The 16,310-nt window shown below is 41.2% G+C and overlaps 1 protein-coding gene across 4 annotated transcripts in view; it reads left to right on the top strand.

The window, feature by feature from the left end:
* The first annotated feature begins 1,086 nt into the window (after positions 1 to 1,086).
* Positions 1,087 to 16,310, top strand: part of pcnt (pericentrin) — a 50,586-nt gene continuing 35,362 nt past the window's right edge. For 2 of the 4 annotated variants that reach the window (XM_042500151.2, XM_042500150.2), the window contains exons 1-17: positions 1,087 to 1,282; positions 2,798 to 2,827; positions 5,552 to 5,728; positions 6,805 to 6,948; positions 8,312 to 8,461; positions 8,588 to 9,489; positions 9,764 to 10,114; positions 10,867 to 11,275; positions 11,530 to 11,946; positions 12,018 to 12,236; positions 13,035 to 13,130; positions 13,284 to 13,427; positions 13,763 to 14,018; positions 14,222 to 14,301; positions 14,667 to 14,964; positions 15,238 to 15,338; positions 16,055 to 16,166. In XM_042500151.2, the coding sequence (XP_042356085.2) occupies positions 1,235 to 1,282; positions 2,798 to 2,827; positions 5,552 to 5,728; positions 6,805 to 6,948; positions 8,312 to 8,461; positions 8,588 to 9,489; positions 9,764 to 10,114; positions 10,867 to 11,275; positions 11,530 to 11,946; positions 12,018 to 12,236; positions 13,035 to 13,130; positions 13,284 to 13,427; positions 13,763 to 14,018; positions 14,222 to 14,301; positions 14,667 to 14,964; positions 15,238 to 15,338; positions 16,055 to 16,166 (3,934 nt within the window). In that variant the 5' untranslated portion in view covers positions 1,087 to 1,234. The remainder of the gene's footprint in view (positions 1,283 to 2,797; positions 2,828 to 5,551; positions 5,729 to 6,804; positions 6,949 to 8,311; positions 8,462 to 8,587; positions 9,490 to 9,763; positions 10,115 to 10,866; positions 11,276 to 11,529; positions 11,947 to 12,017; positions 12,237 to 13,034; positions 13,131 to 13,283; positions 13,428 to 13,762; positions 14,019 to 14,221; positions 14,302 to 14,666; positions 14,965 to 15,237; positions 15,339 to 16,054; positions 16,167 to 16,310) is intronic. The other 2 variants (XM_088087286.1, XM_042500152.2) reach the window with 2 other exon arrangements.

Genomic DNA, 16,310 nt, shown 5'->3' with positions numbered 1-16,310 from the left:
CTGATCATGCTTTTAATATCTAATTTTACCTGCAATCTTTGCATTTGGATTCACGCAGACGTTTTGTGTACACCTGTGTGTTTGAGTCTAAACTAAAACCAGACAGCGGTTGCCATGGGACACACCCATTTACCAATGGCACTTCATAATGACCTGCATGTCTAGCGTACTTGTTGAGATACACATGATGCATGTTGATATGTCATGTTGATATGTAAACAATATTTATTATATTTTTTACTACTTATTTTTACTACTTTTATTCTATTTGAACCCTCAGGCAGTGCAAATGAATTTTGTTTTATTCTGTACAAACTGTGGAACACTTTGCCCAGTGAGATCACACTCCCTACTTCATGAGCATCTTTTAAATCCCTTGTCAAGTCTTTCTCTTATAGGAAAGCATTTATGGATATTTAATATGTAGCCGTTGCTAGGTTTTATCATCCCTCCACGGCCATTGTACGCTACATTTATATTATGTTTTCTAGTATTAATTTATGTGATTTGATTTGATGATTTATGTGTTGTTTGCACTTTATTTTATTGTTGTTGTATTGCTGCCTTGTATTTAATATGTTGCCTGTCTAAAAAGCACTTTGTGACCTTGTTAAGAAAAATGCTTTATGAATAAAGTTTATTATTTTTATTCATCTATTCGATGACAATTATTCTATTCTATTTTGTGCTATTCTAAAAGGTTAAACTCGTCAACATTGCTTTATTGGAAACAGTAATTTGAGTGAGGTTAACCTTTTGTTTTATAGGTTTTTGCATTGCCATAGAAACTCCTCAGCCAGTGGATGACTCCATACATTCGCTTTCAAAACATAGGAACGAGCAGAGGTGTGTTTTGTATTAGCCTGCTCTGATTGGCTACAAAAGCCGTCAATCCTAGGTTGTCGACTGGATGCAACTATTTCATTGGTCAGCTGGATTCTAGTTTTTGAACGACTTACATGATAGAAGGCGGTACTTAAAGGACGCAATCCCCATTGGCTGAAGATGTGAAACGGAATGATTTTATTGGTCCGTTCGTTCGGGGAAACTCGATAAGGGCGGAGTTGAAGCTACTTGGCGGCCATATTGAATATTATCTGTTGACAGTTGTGTCTAAAGGAAGCCAAAAGATTTAGTTTTAGCTAACTTATGCTTAAAGTGAAGGCCTGTTGACTTTATAATCTGAATTAGGACGTATGTCCTAAACTTTAAATGGTTTGATTCAACCCAAGAGATGGATGAAAATGAACGGCAGAGGAAACTAGAAGCTGGAAGAGCTAAGGTTGGTTGCTAATATTTAACACTCGCTAATACGGAATGCTAACAGTTAACGCTAGCCAACTCTTTTGTCATAGCTTTGCGTTTGTCCACTGCTAACTACACCCACATGCAACATTATTGTATGTTTTGTTTGACGTTGCTTAGATCCCGTTTGATCGTTAAGTCACAAATACTCTGACTTTTACTAATTTGCCGCGCATATAGCGCGGGTTGATTATTAGCTTGCACACAGCTAACGATAACAATAACATTTATGAAGTAGGGCAATCGGCTATTGAGTTGGACCACTTTGTAAAACGATACACTTGGAGTCCATCAGAGACAGAAGGAAGCACCTGTTTTCACGGACAAGGGAATTTGTATGTAATGTGTGAAAAATATGTTACCTATTTCAAGATTGTTGCCCTTGAGCTGTGACAAAGCAAAGTGCAGGTGCACCTCAACAAACAAGCACATTTTACATATATAAAATGTCCCGATCTGCTTGTATTGGTGGACGAAGTAATCAAAATATTCTACTTAAGTTAAACTAGGAGCACCACAATGTTGAAGTACAATATAAGTGAAAGTCCTGAATTTAGAATTTAATTTAAGTACGAAAGTACTACCATCAGCATATACTTAAAGCAGCAAAAGAAAAAGTACTCATTATGCCCTCAAAATAATAATAGTAATAGTAATATCACAGCACTGGATTACATTTATTTATGCATTAATGTGTGCATCCCTTACATGTTGCAGAGCAAAGGCAGAGCTCATTTTAACAACTTTACATAACTTTACATGCTGTGTTGTATTTTGTGTTAATTATCTTAATATACATACAAATTAAAAAACTGAAGTTGCAAGATACACGTGGAGTAAAAAATAGTAGAAGTATAAGGAGAAGAATATGTAAATACTATATTAAACTGCAAGTATCTCAGCTGCACTGAAGTACATTACTTGAGTAAATGTGCTTAGTTACATTCCACCTGTCTATGTTTGTAATACAGGTATTATTGCACAGCCTCGCTGCCTTGTAAACAATTAAATAACATATTCATAATCCCTATGTTAGTTGTTAGATGTTTGCCATACTTAGGCTTTTTTGTAACCTCCCACAGCTTTTAACAGTTTTTAAGCTGTACCTAACTGACACTTAAAAGAGCTGATGACTGTCTGCCCGTACAATAGAGTGTCTCCTATGGCATTTTTCACCAGTCTCAGTCTAAAAATGGCTACTGTAGTGTTTTCAAGATTGAAAAAGCAAGCAGCTGTGTTTATTTCAGTGGGAGGTTATATTAGTAATGGGTCAATAATTAAGAACGGCTTACCCTGACTGTATTGATAACCATGTTGTCTAAAAACTAGCTCATGCTAAAACTAGGTCACCTGTTAAGAGCAGCTCATTAGATGTTGTAGTTCAATCTCAGCTCATGGTAGAACTCATTCAAAATATACATATGGTACATTAATATGATGCATAATACTGATAAAAATAACTCAACTGAACTGCTGATATTCTTCATGACAGAAATCATCCAACATGCCCCGAGGCCAGTCAGTAAGTATGGAAAGCGGTGACTGGCATATGACTTTGTCATGGGATTGTGGGTTTATGGATATTGTTTCTTTGTGATTTCATATGCTTTTTCTTTTTTTTTTGGTGGGCAATCAGGGCTTTCTTCTGTTTTCCTGCACCGTATGATTGCTGTCACCTTTTGAGATTTAATCCCACTGCTCTGAAAAGAATGACTCAGTTATCAAGACTGTAAACCTGAAAGGAAATCTGTTTTGCATTAATAATTTCAAAGTCTACTGTACAGACGGGTGACGAATTAAAGGAACAAAACAACATAAAGTGTCTGAGTAAGGTGTTGGGCCATGTGGTGCGGCATGAACAGCTTCAGTGTGCCTTTGCATTGATTTTACAAGTCTGTGGAGCGCCAGTCTTCCAAAAGATATTTGCTCATATGGTGTTTTATAATATAAGTAATTTTTATGCATGCTGCAGAGCAGGGCTGGATGTTAAATGCTTAATTTCACAATGCACTGCAGCTGTGTGGAACAGGGTTTGAAATGAACGTATTTGTTGACCTGCCACTGTGGCTGATGGATTCCAAAATCTACAGATTACCATTATTTTTTTGGCTTGTTAGTGAAGCAAATACAGCAGATACTTGCATATTTTTCCAGCATTTGGCTGGTGCTAATTTCCATCCCTGGTGTGGAAGCATCTGCATTTCTTATGTTTTTCCACTCATTTAATCAGATTTTCCTTGAATTTGTCACCCTGTAGTCACACAGCTTCCATACATTGCCATGCTAGTTGCAGGCCATCAGGTGGTGCAGCGAGCCCATGAGATTTGGTGAGGTTCAACATGTTGCACTTGCATCTCACATGAATGGTGTTGCTATGGCAATGCAGCGCTGTCATTTGCCTTTACTGTATTTGGCGCATCACAAACCTCTCATTGCCACTTTGAAAGCATGGCACGTATGAATACACTTACACACAGACAAACATGGAAAACAATCAGATGGTCTTTGTAGTGACATTGTGGAGAACACAGTAGTAGCATTCAGCAGTCTAGTAACATGAAGTAGCCACAGTAAGCTGCATACAGCCAGTTAGTCAGACTCTCAGTAGTGCGGAAGGAAGCGGCCTTGGGCTAAGCACCGCTCATCTGGCTAATATTTCTTTCTGAGATGCGATGTGTGTCGTGGCAGGCGGAGGCGGTGAACAGGGTGATGGAAGGACACAAAGGGTGTGGTTTGAGTGACAATGAATTTAAAAGCAGAGGGACAAAATGAGGTGGCAAGAGATTTAAGTGAGGTCGAGTTAAGGGATTGATTGTTTTAGGAAAAGCTTTTGGTTTTGGGAGTCAGTAAAGAAATATGATGTGATGCAGTGGATGCACTGCAGGGTGCTAAATTGGAACACAAAGCAAATCTACAATGTGGTTTTATAACCAGGCACGTAACACGTCATCAGAATAATAAACATCGGTGCACATGCATGCACATACTATGTGGTCATGCACATGCGTGTGACTCATCACACAAAGCAACAAGTAGCTCCCCAGGTGCCATGCAATCTCAGATTGAATAGAGCATGCACACTACAATGCTGCTCGCCACACTCACAGCTCTGTCTCCTCCTCTCCATGTGAATGCATCTCCCAGTCTCCACCCTCTCTCCTTAGTCGAGACACATGCCATCCCCTATCCAGAGTTTGTGGATCCCTCTGCACTGTACGTTGGATGTGGCAGGGAGTTTTAGGCTGAATGGTTTGGCACAGTGTGCTGTTGTCTACAGACTACAAGGTATACATCTGGGCAGTAGAGCAGCTGCCCTGATGAGGAGGAGTTGACAGGTCTGACCATGAGCAAGAGGAGAAGTCGATGATTGACTGTCAGTTATTGATGGAGGGATTCATGAGGGTCTCTGTCAGAACGTGGACTGCTGTAATCTGATTTAAGCTGCTTAAAGAAGACAGACCGGCTGAGAGACAGAGAGGGACAGCGATAAAAAGAGGAGGAGTGTGCTGCAAAGAGAAACGGCCTGAGGTGGATTTGCACTAAATCGGTCCCTCTGGAATTCAAGCTAAATTTCATGACTTGATTGAGGACGATGTTTCTCGCTGTGATAGGACTTCACTTTTGATTTTTTTTTTTTTGTTCTCTCGTGGTTTCAGCGAGGACTTTGTGATGCTTCACAAAACTCCTGTCAACCACTTTCGCCCACTCCGACTTTGACTTTCCTACTTGCTGAAAAAATGAGACTGACTGAGATGGATGTGCACTTTTTTGAGTTTCTTCTAACCTTGTGCTGTTTCTGGTCCGCTGAAAGGTTGTCCAATGTGTGTCACTGAAATCTGCACTTCTCATGGGTTTGATGAAGCTCTCTGGAGATTTGAGAATATTTAGCATCGTCACCTCATTTTAAACTACTTTGTCAGGCTCCGGTGTAGCCTATTTTGGGTGTGAGTTTGGGATTTCTTCTTGCTTCACTGGGCACTGTCTTTGCTGCACAACTCTGACTCATCAGAATATAAGGGCCGCCAATCTTTCTTCTTTTCTGCTGCGAGGAGAATCAACTTGCTTTGAAGTATTGAGGGCTGTTGTGATAATTTTGAAACTTTTTCATTTTTCAACTGAGGAGATAAATCTGGACTCCAATTCTTTCCTATTTTTGACCCCTGAGCTTCACCATGCTGATTGTGTGGTGGTGCTCAGTGGTCCTGACCTATGTGTCCATCTACCTCTCACTGTCATTCCTGCGCAGCTTGCTAGCTACCGACAGAAGCGGGCGAAAGGCGACGGTGCGGGGGCGCCGAAAAAGACGCAGAAGAGGAAGGGCCAGGCTGTCTCGCAGAATGACGGAGAGACGCAAGGCTGCCGCGTAGAACCGGCACTTTCTTCAGCCAATGACACAGAGCTGACCAAGAAGACCAACCATGAGGTACACCACTGATGGGCGATATAGCCAGTCAAAATCTTCTGTCATGATTTATGTAATGCTGTAACACAGTAATGATTTATAACATAATACAGTAATTATTCTGTAAGTTCATTTTTGAGGGTTTTGTTGCATATATTGTTAGAATGGTAATATAAAATAATATAATAGCTATGTTGCCTTAAGTTAGTTTCAAGGAGTTCATGTTCAGCACACAGGGGAAGTTTCAGCTGGTTGCAATCTGCAGTGCTCACCGCTAGATGCCACGAAATACACAGAAATGAAAATTCTTTAAGAAATGGTTTCAAATAACCATACCGTACTTCATCAAGTGTGATTATTTAGTTCTTTTATTTGGAAAGTCAGTACAAACTAACAAAAAACAACTGGCCCACAATGCTAAAGTTGAAAATAAATGACTCAAAACAATAAGACTACAAGTCTTTGGAAATGGAGGAACAATATTTCAAATGTTACAGGTTTTAGTATTTAAAACTTTACTCTCCTCTTTGTCTCTACCCAAATTGCGTTACCTTGTGAGGCAGCTGGAATTGTAAGATCATGTGGACTGCCCCAAATAGTTCCCGTGGTAGAAATGGTATTGCCATATCTCTATGCATTTCTACTGTTGCACGGTAAATACCGTCACCCAACCCTACTGCTAACGCTACCAGCCAATAGAGATTATAAGTCATGCAGCATTAATAGAGCCACAGAGACAACTGAAGAAGTCTGATTTGTGTGGACCTTCAGACGCTTGGTTTAATTGAAACAGCTGGTCATTCTCATCACACAGATTGCGTGAGATCACTCAGAACTGTTCCGGGGTCACACTACATGACCTCCAGTGTTTGTCTAATCTTGTTTGCTCACTGTATGATTTAACAAGTGGTCCGTGCCCCCTGCTCAGTAAACATACATTTGAGAAATAGGTCACTAACCATTATGTTCGCCTGTGGGGCATGTTGTCATAGCAACCTCATAAGGCTTAATGTTGGCACTATTTAATGCCTCTTTAAAGGGAAAGTTTGCATTATTGTCAGGAAAAGTGGAAGAAATAAAACAATTTAATCCTGTAGGAACCCGAGCAGCCAGAGAAATTGGAGGTTCAGCAGAACCAACGACAAAAGGATCAGCCCCCGACCCTGGAGAAACATCCGTCTCCTGAGGAAGATTTAAAAGAAGAGGAGCTAGCTGTACTTACTGGCAAGGAGCAGCTTAAGGTATACACAGTCAATAAATGAACATTTACAGAGCATATCTGGCTTTTTTTTAGTATTTCTCCCAGTGCGTGTTGAAGCATCCGCCTTCTTTTTTTGTATTCTAAGTACTTCCCTTTGACGTTATCTGGTTGTTGCTGTTTGAGACTCAGCTGGGCTTAGCTATGACTCGATTTGACTAGCAAAGAGTATGATGGGTTTAATGTCATGAATGCATACTTACGCATTATAATCTGACGCTCTCAATTCAGAGTGGAAACTGGGCTCTGAAGCTATTCTATAAATCAGCGCTCCTGTTTACATGCAGTGTATTTAAATAAGTCTGGTCATAAGGAGTAATGCGTCTTCATGCTTTGTTTACATTAAGACAATTGGAATCTTGTTATGGTATTTCTGTGTGGATGATTGAGAGAGAGAGAGAGTGTGTGTGTTCGTGTGTGTGTGTGTGTATGTGTGTGTGTGTGTGTGTGTGTGTGTATATATATTTGTGTGTCATCACCAACCCATGGGGAATGTAAGGGTCTGCTCTTCTGCATGGCTGCACTGCTGCACTGATCTGAAAATACAGCATAGTTTTTCTATATTACGTCTCTGCGTAGAGGAATGAGTTTAAACTCGGTGTCTCATATTGTGGGAATGTTTTAAAAAGTCAAAAGTTATGTTATGGGAAAATGTCGTGATACTCCATTCACACAAGTGCATTTTTGTTTTAAAATGCCATATTTTAAATACTGCAACGTTTACACCTAATGTCTTCACTACTCCTCTCTTCTGGAGTCCTAAGAGCAGAGAACTGTGAAGACACTGCTAATTCTGTTTTCTTTTCAAAACTCTGAGGTTGTGTTCAATATGGACAAGCAGAAATGGCTACTTTTGGAAATGATGACGCAGACATTCACGTTTGCTCCCGATTGGGGGTCTTATCAGTCACAACATTTCAAGTCAAAACATAGCTAGATCTACATACTCTTGTGATTTCATCCTTCTGGAGTAGTTCCTGTTGTGACGGCTCCCTCTGGCAGCAGATAATGGTCCTGACTGGTTCCGCTCTTAGGCTTTATGCCACTATATTTACTTTGTAACGACTTCAGTCTCTTTTCTGCCGCCTTGACTACCTTATACTCGTGTTACCTTCAGCAACACTTCCTCCTCTTTGTTGGCCCAAGCAAAGATACTTTTGGTCTTATTTTTTACCATCTCTTTAGTATTTCATCAAACAATGCAAGTCGACAACCTGCTTGGCCTTTTAAAATGCAAACATTAGTGTGGATGTGTTGGTATTTTTGTCTTAATTTCTATTCTAAGTATGTGTATGGACTGCTCATGCTTATAAAAAAATCAACCCATACCTTTATTCCACTTTCAGCAGTTACAGCAGGCTGTGGAGAAGCGTAATGAGATAATTGCTCGGCTCAGCTCCAACCTGCAGGAGGCCCTGGCCAGCAGAGACCAGGTACAACTGGAGGCACAGTCACTGGCTGGACAGATTCAGGCACTTCAGAGACAGCTCCAGCAGGTAAGTGCCACTCAAAGCTAAATCTGTGGCAGTACTTCAGGATTATCGTTCCCTAAAAATATGCACACCACCATTGATATGTACAACAACTTGACTCACAAGTTCTTTGAAAAATCTTTCACACAGACTAGCGTAGAGTTTCTGCGCATAAAAACTCAGTCAGGGGCTGAAGTCCTCAACAATCAACAACAGCATCAGCTCGGCCATTGCTCCCAAGATGCAGACATCAATCATAAGGAGGCGCCATCAGGGGAGTCTGGGAGTGCAGGCCCTGGCTTCCAGTCAAGTTTTGACGGCTCCAGCGCTGGCACCGACAAAGAGACAGACACCGTTCTGCACAATCTGAGGGCCAAGCTTGAAGAAGAAAGGGAGAAGAGCCAACACATACGTGCCGAACTAGGAGAGGAGATTGGGAAACACCAATATGTGCTTTCTTTACTGGAGGAGGAGAGGAAAGGTAGGGAAGAGGAGCGAAAGGAAAGGGAGGCACAGCTGCATGACCTCCAGACCCAGTTAAGTTTCGTCCAGACTCAGTGCCTTGAGATGCAGCAGTTCAAAGACGAGAAGGAGAAGCTGAACAGAGAAGTGCTGGAGCTGAGGAGAAGGCTTCAGGAGGAGGGCGATGCAGAGAGGAGATTAAGCGACGAGGTGGCCAGCTCTGCTCTTCGACTCCAGAGACAGGAGGAGGAGATGCAGAGGCTGAAAGAGGAGCACAGAGAGGAGGTGGAGAGAGTCAGGCAGCTGTTGGAGGAGAGGGAGAAAGAGCTGAAGTTCAGAGAGGAAGAGGTCAAAGGACTCAAAGCCTCCAAGAATCGGCACAACCAAGCAAAAGCTGGTTTTAATTGTGATGAGAAGATCAGTATAGGTGATATCAGCGGACCTGATGAGGACAGCATGAATGTATCGATACCTGGAGATATTCTGATGGAGCGCTACCTTTCTTCAGCTCCTCTTGCACACTCACAGTCTTCGGTGATCAATGAAAGCTTTGAACACCGCAGTCAGCTGGACATCTCTGCAGACTGCAGGTTAGACATGCTAACTGTTGTGTGTGTTCGTGTTTCATTTAATCCCCTAATCCCCTTATCGTCCATGTGCAATTGATGTAAATATATTTTAACTGTTGAGTTTGCACTTTGTTTTTTACTGTTGCACCTTGTTTTTTTTTTACTATTTATATTGTTTTTTTTTAACTATTTATATTGTTCTTTTGCAACAATGCAAATTTCCCCATTGTGAGACTAATAAAGGATTATCTTATGTTATCTCATCTTAATTTGTCTCTCTGCCTCTCCTTCGCAGTTTTGAGCTGAACAGTGAAGTGTTGGGAGATGAGCCTCTGTTGTCAATCTCAAACCGCTTGCAAGAAGGAAGCGACAACCACCACAACACCTCCACCCCACAGTTCTTCCCTGTGGATGATGATTCCCACCCGCAGTCTCCATCTCAGTGGCCTCACAACTCCACCGCTGGTGAGCTGGAGATGAGTAAACTGTCCGAGCAGCAGTTTGAGGAGACTGATCTGGAAAAGGAGCTGCTGCATCAGCAGTGTGGGGAGCTCCGCGATGAGCTGGCTCTTAAGGACAGGGACATGAATGTGTTACAGGAGGAAGTCATCAAGAGTGCTGAGGAGCTGGATGAGGCCAGGAGCAGGTAATGGAGTTATTATCTCTGCCAGGTATAAGCCTACAGGCGATCATGCATTTGGTCTTTTGAGTGTGTGCGTTGGTCTTTTTGGTCTTTCGAGTGTGTGTGTGTTTGTGTGTATCTGTCTGCAGCTAAATGCGCAAACTACTGGAACAGTCAGCCTAATATTTTGTGTGCACATTTATGACAGTATTCTCAAGGATCAGCTGCGGGTGTGGTTATTCACAATTGTTGAAAAACCTGTGTTATTGGCTGTTTTCCTCTGTCATTGACTGCCTCTTAAGCGGCCACTTCAATTTTCAATTTAATTTAATTTATAAAGCCCAAATCGCACGAATCGCAATGTGCCTCAGAGGGCTTTACAGCATACGACATCCCTCTGTCCTTAGACCCTGACAGCAACCTCAGGAAGACCACCTTTTGTTTTGAAGTTAAATGTTTCATCATTTTTCTTTTCTCCAACAACAAGTTTCTCCAGTGTTTGTGGTTTCACAGCCGTGCATTTATTTTCAAAGTAAATAGCCCCTGCTCTTTGAAAACTAGCTCCCCCTGGATTTTATTGTGAACGTATCTAAAAATCTATGTTGAAGCTTTTGGATAAAAGTAAATTAATCTAAACTCATCTACTAGTTATAAAAAATATAAATGGGCGTATTAGCGAATGCAGAGTGACCTGGAGTTTTTATTGGTTGCTTAAATCTATGCTACTGTTTGAATCAACTCGTTAAACTTTTTTTGAACTGTGTTTATATGTTCAGGTGGGCTCAGGTATCAGAAGAGCTCAGACAGGCTCTCTGGGAACTTGAAGAGGAGAAGGAGAAGAGGAGACGCGTTGAGGAGGAGATGAACTTGAAAGCCCACGAACAAGACAACCTGAAGAACAAACTCAGTGCCTTAATGGATGACAGAGAAAAAGAGAAAGCAGTAATGTTGAAAGGAAATGAAGCTACTGGACCCTCCCTGTTTGCTCCTGCTACCTCTTCATCAGAGGAGGGGGATAAACTGGTAGGGGATCTAAAAAATGAGCAGGAGAGGGAGGCTGGTCTCTCGTCTCATCAGAAACAGCAGGAGCTGCTGCTGTTGTCGCTGCAGGACATAAAACAGCCCGCAATCTCTGCCAAACAGAGCTCCGAGCTCAGAGATGACAACCAGCTGCAAACACTACAGGTACACCAGTGTGATAAGTGCGTCTGTGTGAACAGCTTAGTAGGACTGTAAACATGCTGTTTTCTGTGTAGTTGTTTTTATTTTTTATTTTATTTTATTTTACACAACTTGATTTAGGATGGATAGAATAATACTAAACAGCAACAGTAATGCGTTTGTGCTTAAAGGCTTTTAAGTGACTTAATGTCTTGATAACAGAAATAAGTATAATGCACAAAAAGCTAATAGAAATCCATTTTTTTCCTTTTCCCAAGGCTCAGTGTGAACTTCTCACGTTGGAGCTAGAGGAGACAAAAACGACCCACAAAACCACAGCAGCCCTGCTGGATCAAAGGACTATGGAGCTGGACGAAACATTAAAGGAGCTCAAAACGACTCGTTCACAGGTTCTTGATGTTCAAACCGAGGTGGAAAGATTGCGGGAAGAGCTGGAGAAGAGTCAGGGCAGTCTGGACAGCGCTGAAAAAGAGAAGAACGAACTGGAGTCTCAAATCTTCTGTTTGAAACAAAACCTGATAAACCTGGAGGAGGCCCAGCTCCAGGCAGTGCAGGAGAGAGAGGAGCACAGGAGGAAAGAAGAGGAGATGGATGACCGGATTAAGAAAATGGAACAAGTCTTAGAGGAGGAACTGGAGCAGTTTGAGAATCTGCTGAAAACCAAAGATGTTGAGGTGAGACGTTATGTAATAACGTATTTCTTCTCTTCTAGAATGAGATTAACATAATAAAATTATTTTTACAGTTGGCTGAAGAGAAGGAGAAATGGGAGGAAGAAAGACAGGAGAAGGAGAGAGAGCTCCTTGATGTGAGGGAACACCTAGAGGAGCAGAGGAAGGAGTGGGAGGAGGAGGTGAAGGCTCTCCTGGAGAAGCAGCTCGTGGCTGTCGAGGAGGCTACAAAAAGGCTCAAGACATCTCACCAACAGGAGATAAAAGACCTGATGGAGAAACACCAACAAGAGGTGGGATTTACAAACTGCACAAATGTCTCTGATGTCACATTCGGGCACTATTGTCACTTAATTTTAAAGATTTTTTTCATGGCATTAATTATTTTAGTTTTAATTGGAAAGTGAAAACATTTAAAATACGTGTTTTTATTTAAAACCCCCAGGGACCCATATTTACTCATCAACCATGATTGCTTCACATTAGTTATTTATTTGTGTATTATGTTTTATATATTTATATATTCTGTATACTGCATGTAGTATAACCATAAACATAGAGTTCTGTCTCTTTAAAGTACATGTTCCATATTGAACTGCATTGTAGTGAAACCCTCCTTGACTGTATTTAGGGCAGGACATCTCAAAAACTTCTGTGTTTTTTTTTTTTTTTTTTTTTTGGTTTTAATTTTTTTTATTGTTTTTTAGTCTTTTTTTCAGTTTTTTTCTGCATACTGTTCAGCGAATTTGTATGCACTGTCTATACAAAAGTTTTTCAACATGTTGTTTATATGTATTTCTTTGTTTTTACTGGAATGTTTTCCTTTTTTTTTTTTTTACTTACTTTACTTTTTTTACTATCTAGATTTTATGCAGTCTCATGTATGTGCCAAAAAAAGACATTTTTTTCCTAAGCTTCCAAAGTAATCTTAAGAAAAAGGAAAATGAGAAATTTAATACAAATTCGGATTTGTCAATTTTTTTAGCATTAAATGAAAACGAGAATAGTGCAGAATTAGTGCGGCTAAACTTTGTGTGAGTGCCTTGTAGCCTGGTAATTTACTCAATATGTTTTCCTCCATAAATTCTTAGATTTCTGAGTCGAACACTCGCCTGGAGTCAGAACTGCTGAAGCAGCGGCACGCTGTGGAGGAAGAACAGAAGAAACAGATGAGTCTAATCAAACAGGTATCTGCATTAATAAGTCTGAATACCACTGAGCAAAAACACCACTCTTAACAAGAGCAGTGGAATCTGCCCTCTGACTTATTGAACTTTTTGGATTCTGTTGCAGTTTTGTGTAATGTTTTTTAGCTTCTCGTGTCTCCCATTCTTCCCCAGGTAACTGAACGTGAGCATGAAAGGATGCTATCACAGCTGACTGCCAAACACATGGAGGAGCTTAGTCAACTGAGGACAGAGGTGTCATTAGAGCTGAGGGAGGCTATGGAGGCTGCTCACCAGGCTGAACTGCAGCAGGCGCAGGTATACTAAATATACGCTCACAGGCACAGTGTTTAGTCTTAAGCCACAGCATGCTACAAGATAACGCTTCTGTCTCTCTTCCCAGCTTTTTTCCTCCCTTACATAACCATTTCATAGTTGTGGGGATTTTGTCACTTACAATGACTCACTTAACTTTAGAGTTTATGAATTTAATTCTACTTTTTATAATTCGGTATGGAGGATAACAGTGTCAGCTAAATGCCTGAACAGTAAATATAACACTTAATCCTCTTTTCCCCTTCAAAAATGCAGTCACTTTTAGACTCATGAAAAGCTCTCACATGAATCGTACCTTGTGCTTTAATTTCCTTTAGGTCCAAAAGATCAGCGAGCTTGAAGCGTTGCGTCTGAGCCTGACCAGCGTCCACACGTCCCAGCTGGAGCACTCCCAGGTGAACATGCAGCAGGAGCAGGAGTCTGCTCGCAGCAAGGTCCAGGCCTCCATGAGGGAGACATTCGCCAAGGAGCGTGCTCTCCTGCAGGCCCAGCATCAGACAGAACTGGACCAGATCAGACGGCAGAACCAGGAGCAGCAGGAGAGACTGCGTGAGCTGCACCAACAAGACATGAGTGAGTGCAGATTAGAGTGCTTTTCAGTTGTTCAGTTTCATGTTCGCCCGCAGGTGCACTGAACATGTGTGCCATTATGTATGTGGGCGAATCACACTCATTCTTTAGAGGATGTTCTGGACAAAGTACAACGGCAGATGTAACCTTCACATTCTGTGACGTGGGTGAATCTTTTCATTTGTTTTGTATGTATATTTCTTTAGATGAGTTGAAGCAGCAGTGGGAGACTCGTGTTGCTCAGGAGAGAGCTGCCGCGGAGGAAAAGCAGACCAAAGACATACAGGTCAAGCTTCATAGAAAATTGTTTTACAGTGATTGCATTTGGTTACTGAAAGTCTGTGGTTTGAAAGCTCTTTGAAATTACTCATTTTTCCAGTATTATATTATAATCAATTATTTTTATGATTGATCTCTTTATTGAGTTTTCAATGATAAGGGCAAAATACATTCAATGTAATTAACACCAAAAATAATTTATTCCCAACTTCCCACCCAAGTAAATAAACAAGTAAAGGACCAAACTTACAAAAAAAAAGAAAATAAATAATAAAGTATAAGTAAAGGGGGTGGAGGGGCATAACAGTTAAAAAAAAACATAATTGTCATTATTATCATATTCAGTTCTTCCTCATTTTGTCTTTTCCTCAGGCTCTAAAGTACCAGTGGGATAAGGACGCTGAGAGCACCCAGTCGAACCTCCACACATCACTCTCCGAAACCCAGAACAGCCTTACTGCCACTCAGACAGAACTCGCCAGTACCCAGGCCTCCTTCATCCAGACCAATAAATCTCTTACTGAAGCCCAGGCAGCTTTGTCCCAGACCCAGTCAGAGCTGCGTGACTCATGTGCCAAACTGGAGGAACTCCAGGCCTCCAGTAAGGAGCAGAACCAGAAACTGGTGGACGAGCTGAAACAAGCCCGGACTGACAGAGATGCTGCTTCCCGTGAGTCTCCTCCTCACTCAGGCTGTATATTTCCATGAACACTGCATAATCCCCTAAATTCACTATTTTACTAATTAAAACAGTTTTCATTTTAATCTGCATCTTGTGCATCAGATAGACAGCCTCGCTGACTGGCTGATGGCCAATCATGTCTGCCAATATTAGAGCTTTGTACAAGCCTGAATCATGCATTTGCAATTATGCATATTATTCCATGTATTTTCTGTTCTAGTTGATGTAAATTGTGATTGCTTTTTTCACTCCGCTGCTCAGGTGCTCTGGAGGACTTGGTTTCAAGTCACAAGGCAGTGCTGGAGGAGAAAGAGCAGCAAGTACTCCACCTACAGGAGAAGGAGCAGCAACTGCAGCAAGAGGTGAGGTCATTCAGACACGTTAACATGTAGTTAAATTTGCCAGTTATTTCACATTTTAATCCACAGGCTCTATCAGTAATTGATGGAAAGTTTGTATATTGTTGATTTTTTGTGTGTTTTCATTTTATAGACGTTTCAGTCATTTAGCTATCAGCTATCTATCAAACAACTGGAAAAAACTTTATGCAGAACTTTAAAGAAGCTGGTTCTCAACATGGAGGTGGCTTAGCTGGCAGCTAGCAGCTAACAGTGCTAACCTTGTTAACCTGGGAGTGAACCAGAGGTGGGGTTGCTACGCTTCCATGACAACGCCTTGGTTTGGGTAGCGTTTGCAGCAGTAACCACTGAATGAGTGCAGATCAGAGCGGCAGCGGAAAGTATGCCAGTGGGATACACACACAGGACCTCACATGCACAAACATGCGCATGCCACTGGACTGTCTACCACAACATTGGGCACATAACCTCAGATTAAATTCCCCACAGCGGGAGTGTGACTTCATTCTTTCATAGTTCATGCATTTGTGTTGTTACATATAATGTTTGCTCTGTTTTTTTTGGTAATGTTTTCATGTGTGCTTTTGTCTTTTTAACTTTTGACTTTTTTTTAGCCCCTTTGCCTTTTGCCAGGCCGTATTTGTAAAAAAAGAATTTGCTCTTAATGAAAGGCCTGGTTTAATTTAAATAAAATCCAATGACTTCTCTCTTTGAACCAGGTTTTGCACCTTCAGGAGGAGAAGAACTCGCTAAAACAGAGCTCAGAACAAGAAGTAGGTCAGCTGTGGACCCAGTTGGAGAGCATGAGGGCCAGTCGCCGAGAATTGGGAGGTGAGATTGATTTACCAGTCTGACATCTGCTTGACATGAGGCTGTATCTTCATCTACTACTTTTTTTTAAAATCTCATAGTTAAGATATTCCAACCTCTCAAGTACAAGATGTCAAATACATGTTACTTTATCAACAACAGCTG

Source organism: Plectropomus leopardus, chromosome 14 (assembly GCF_026936395.1).
Source record: "Plectropomus leopardus strain MGB_pleo_1.0 chromosome 14, ASM2693639v1, whole genome shotgun sequence".
NCBI lineage: Eukaryota > Metazoa > Chordata > Actinopteri > Perciformes > Serranidae > Plectropomus > Plectropomus leopardus.
This window is presented reverse-complemented; position numbering and strand designations above follow the sequence as displayed.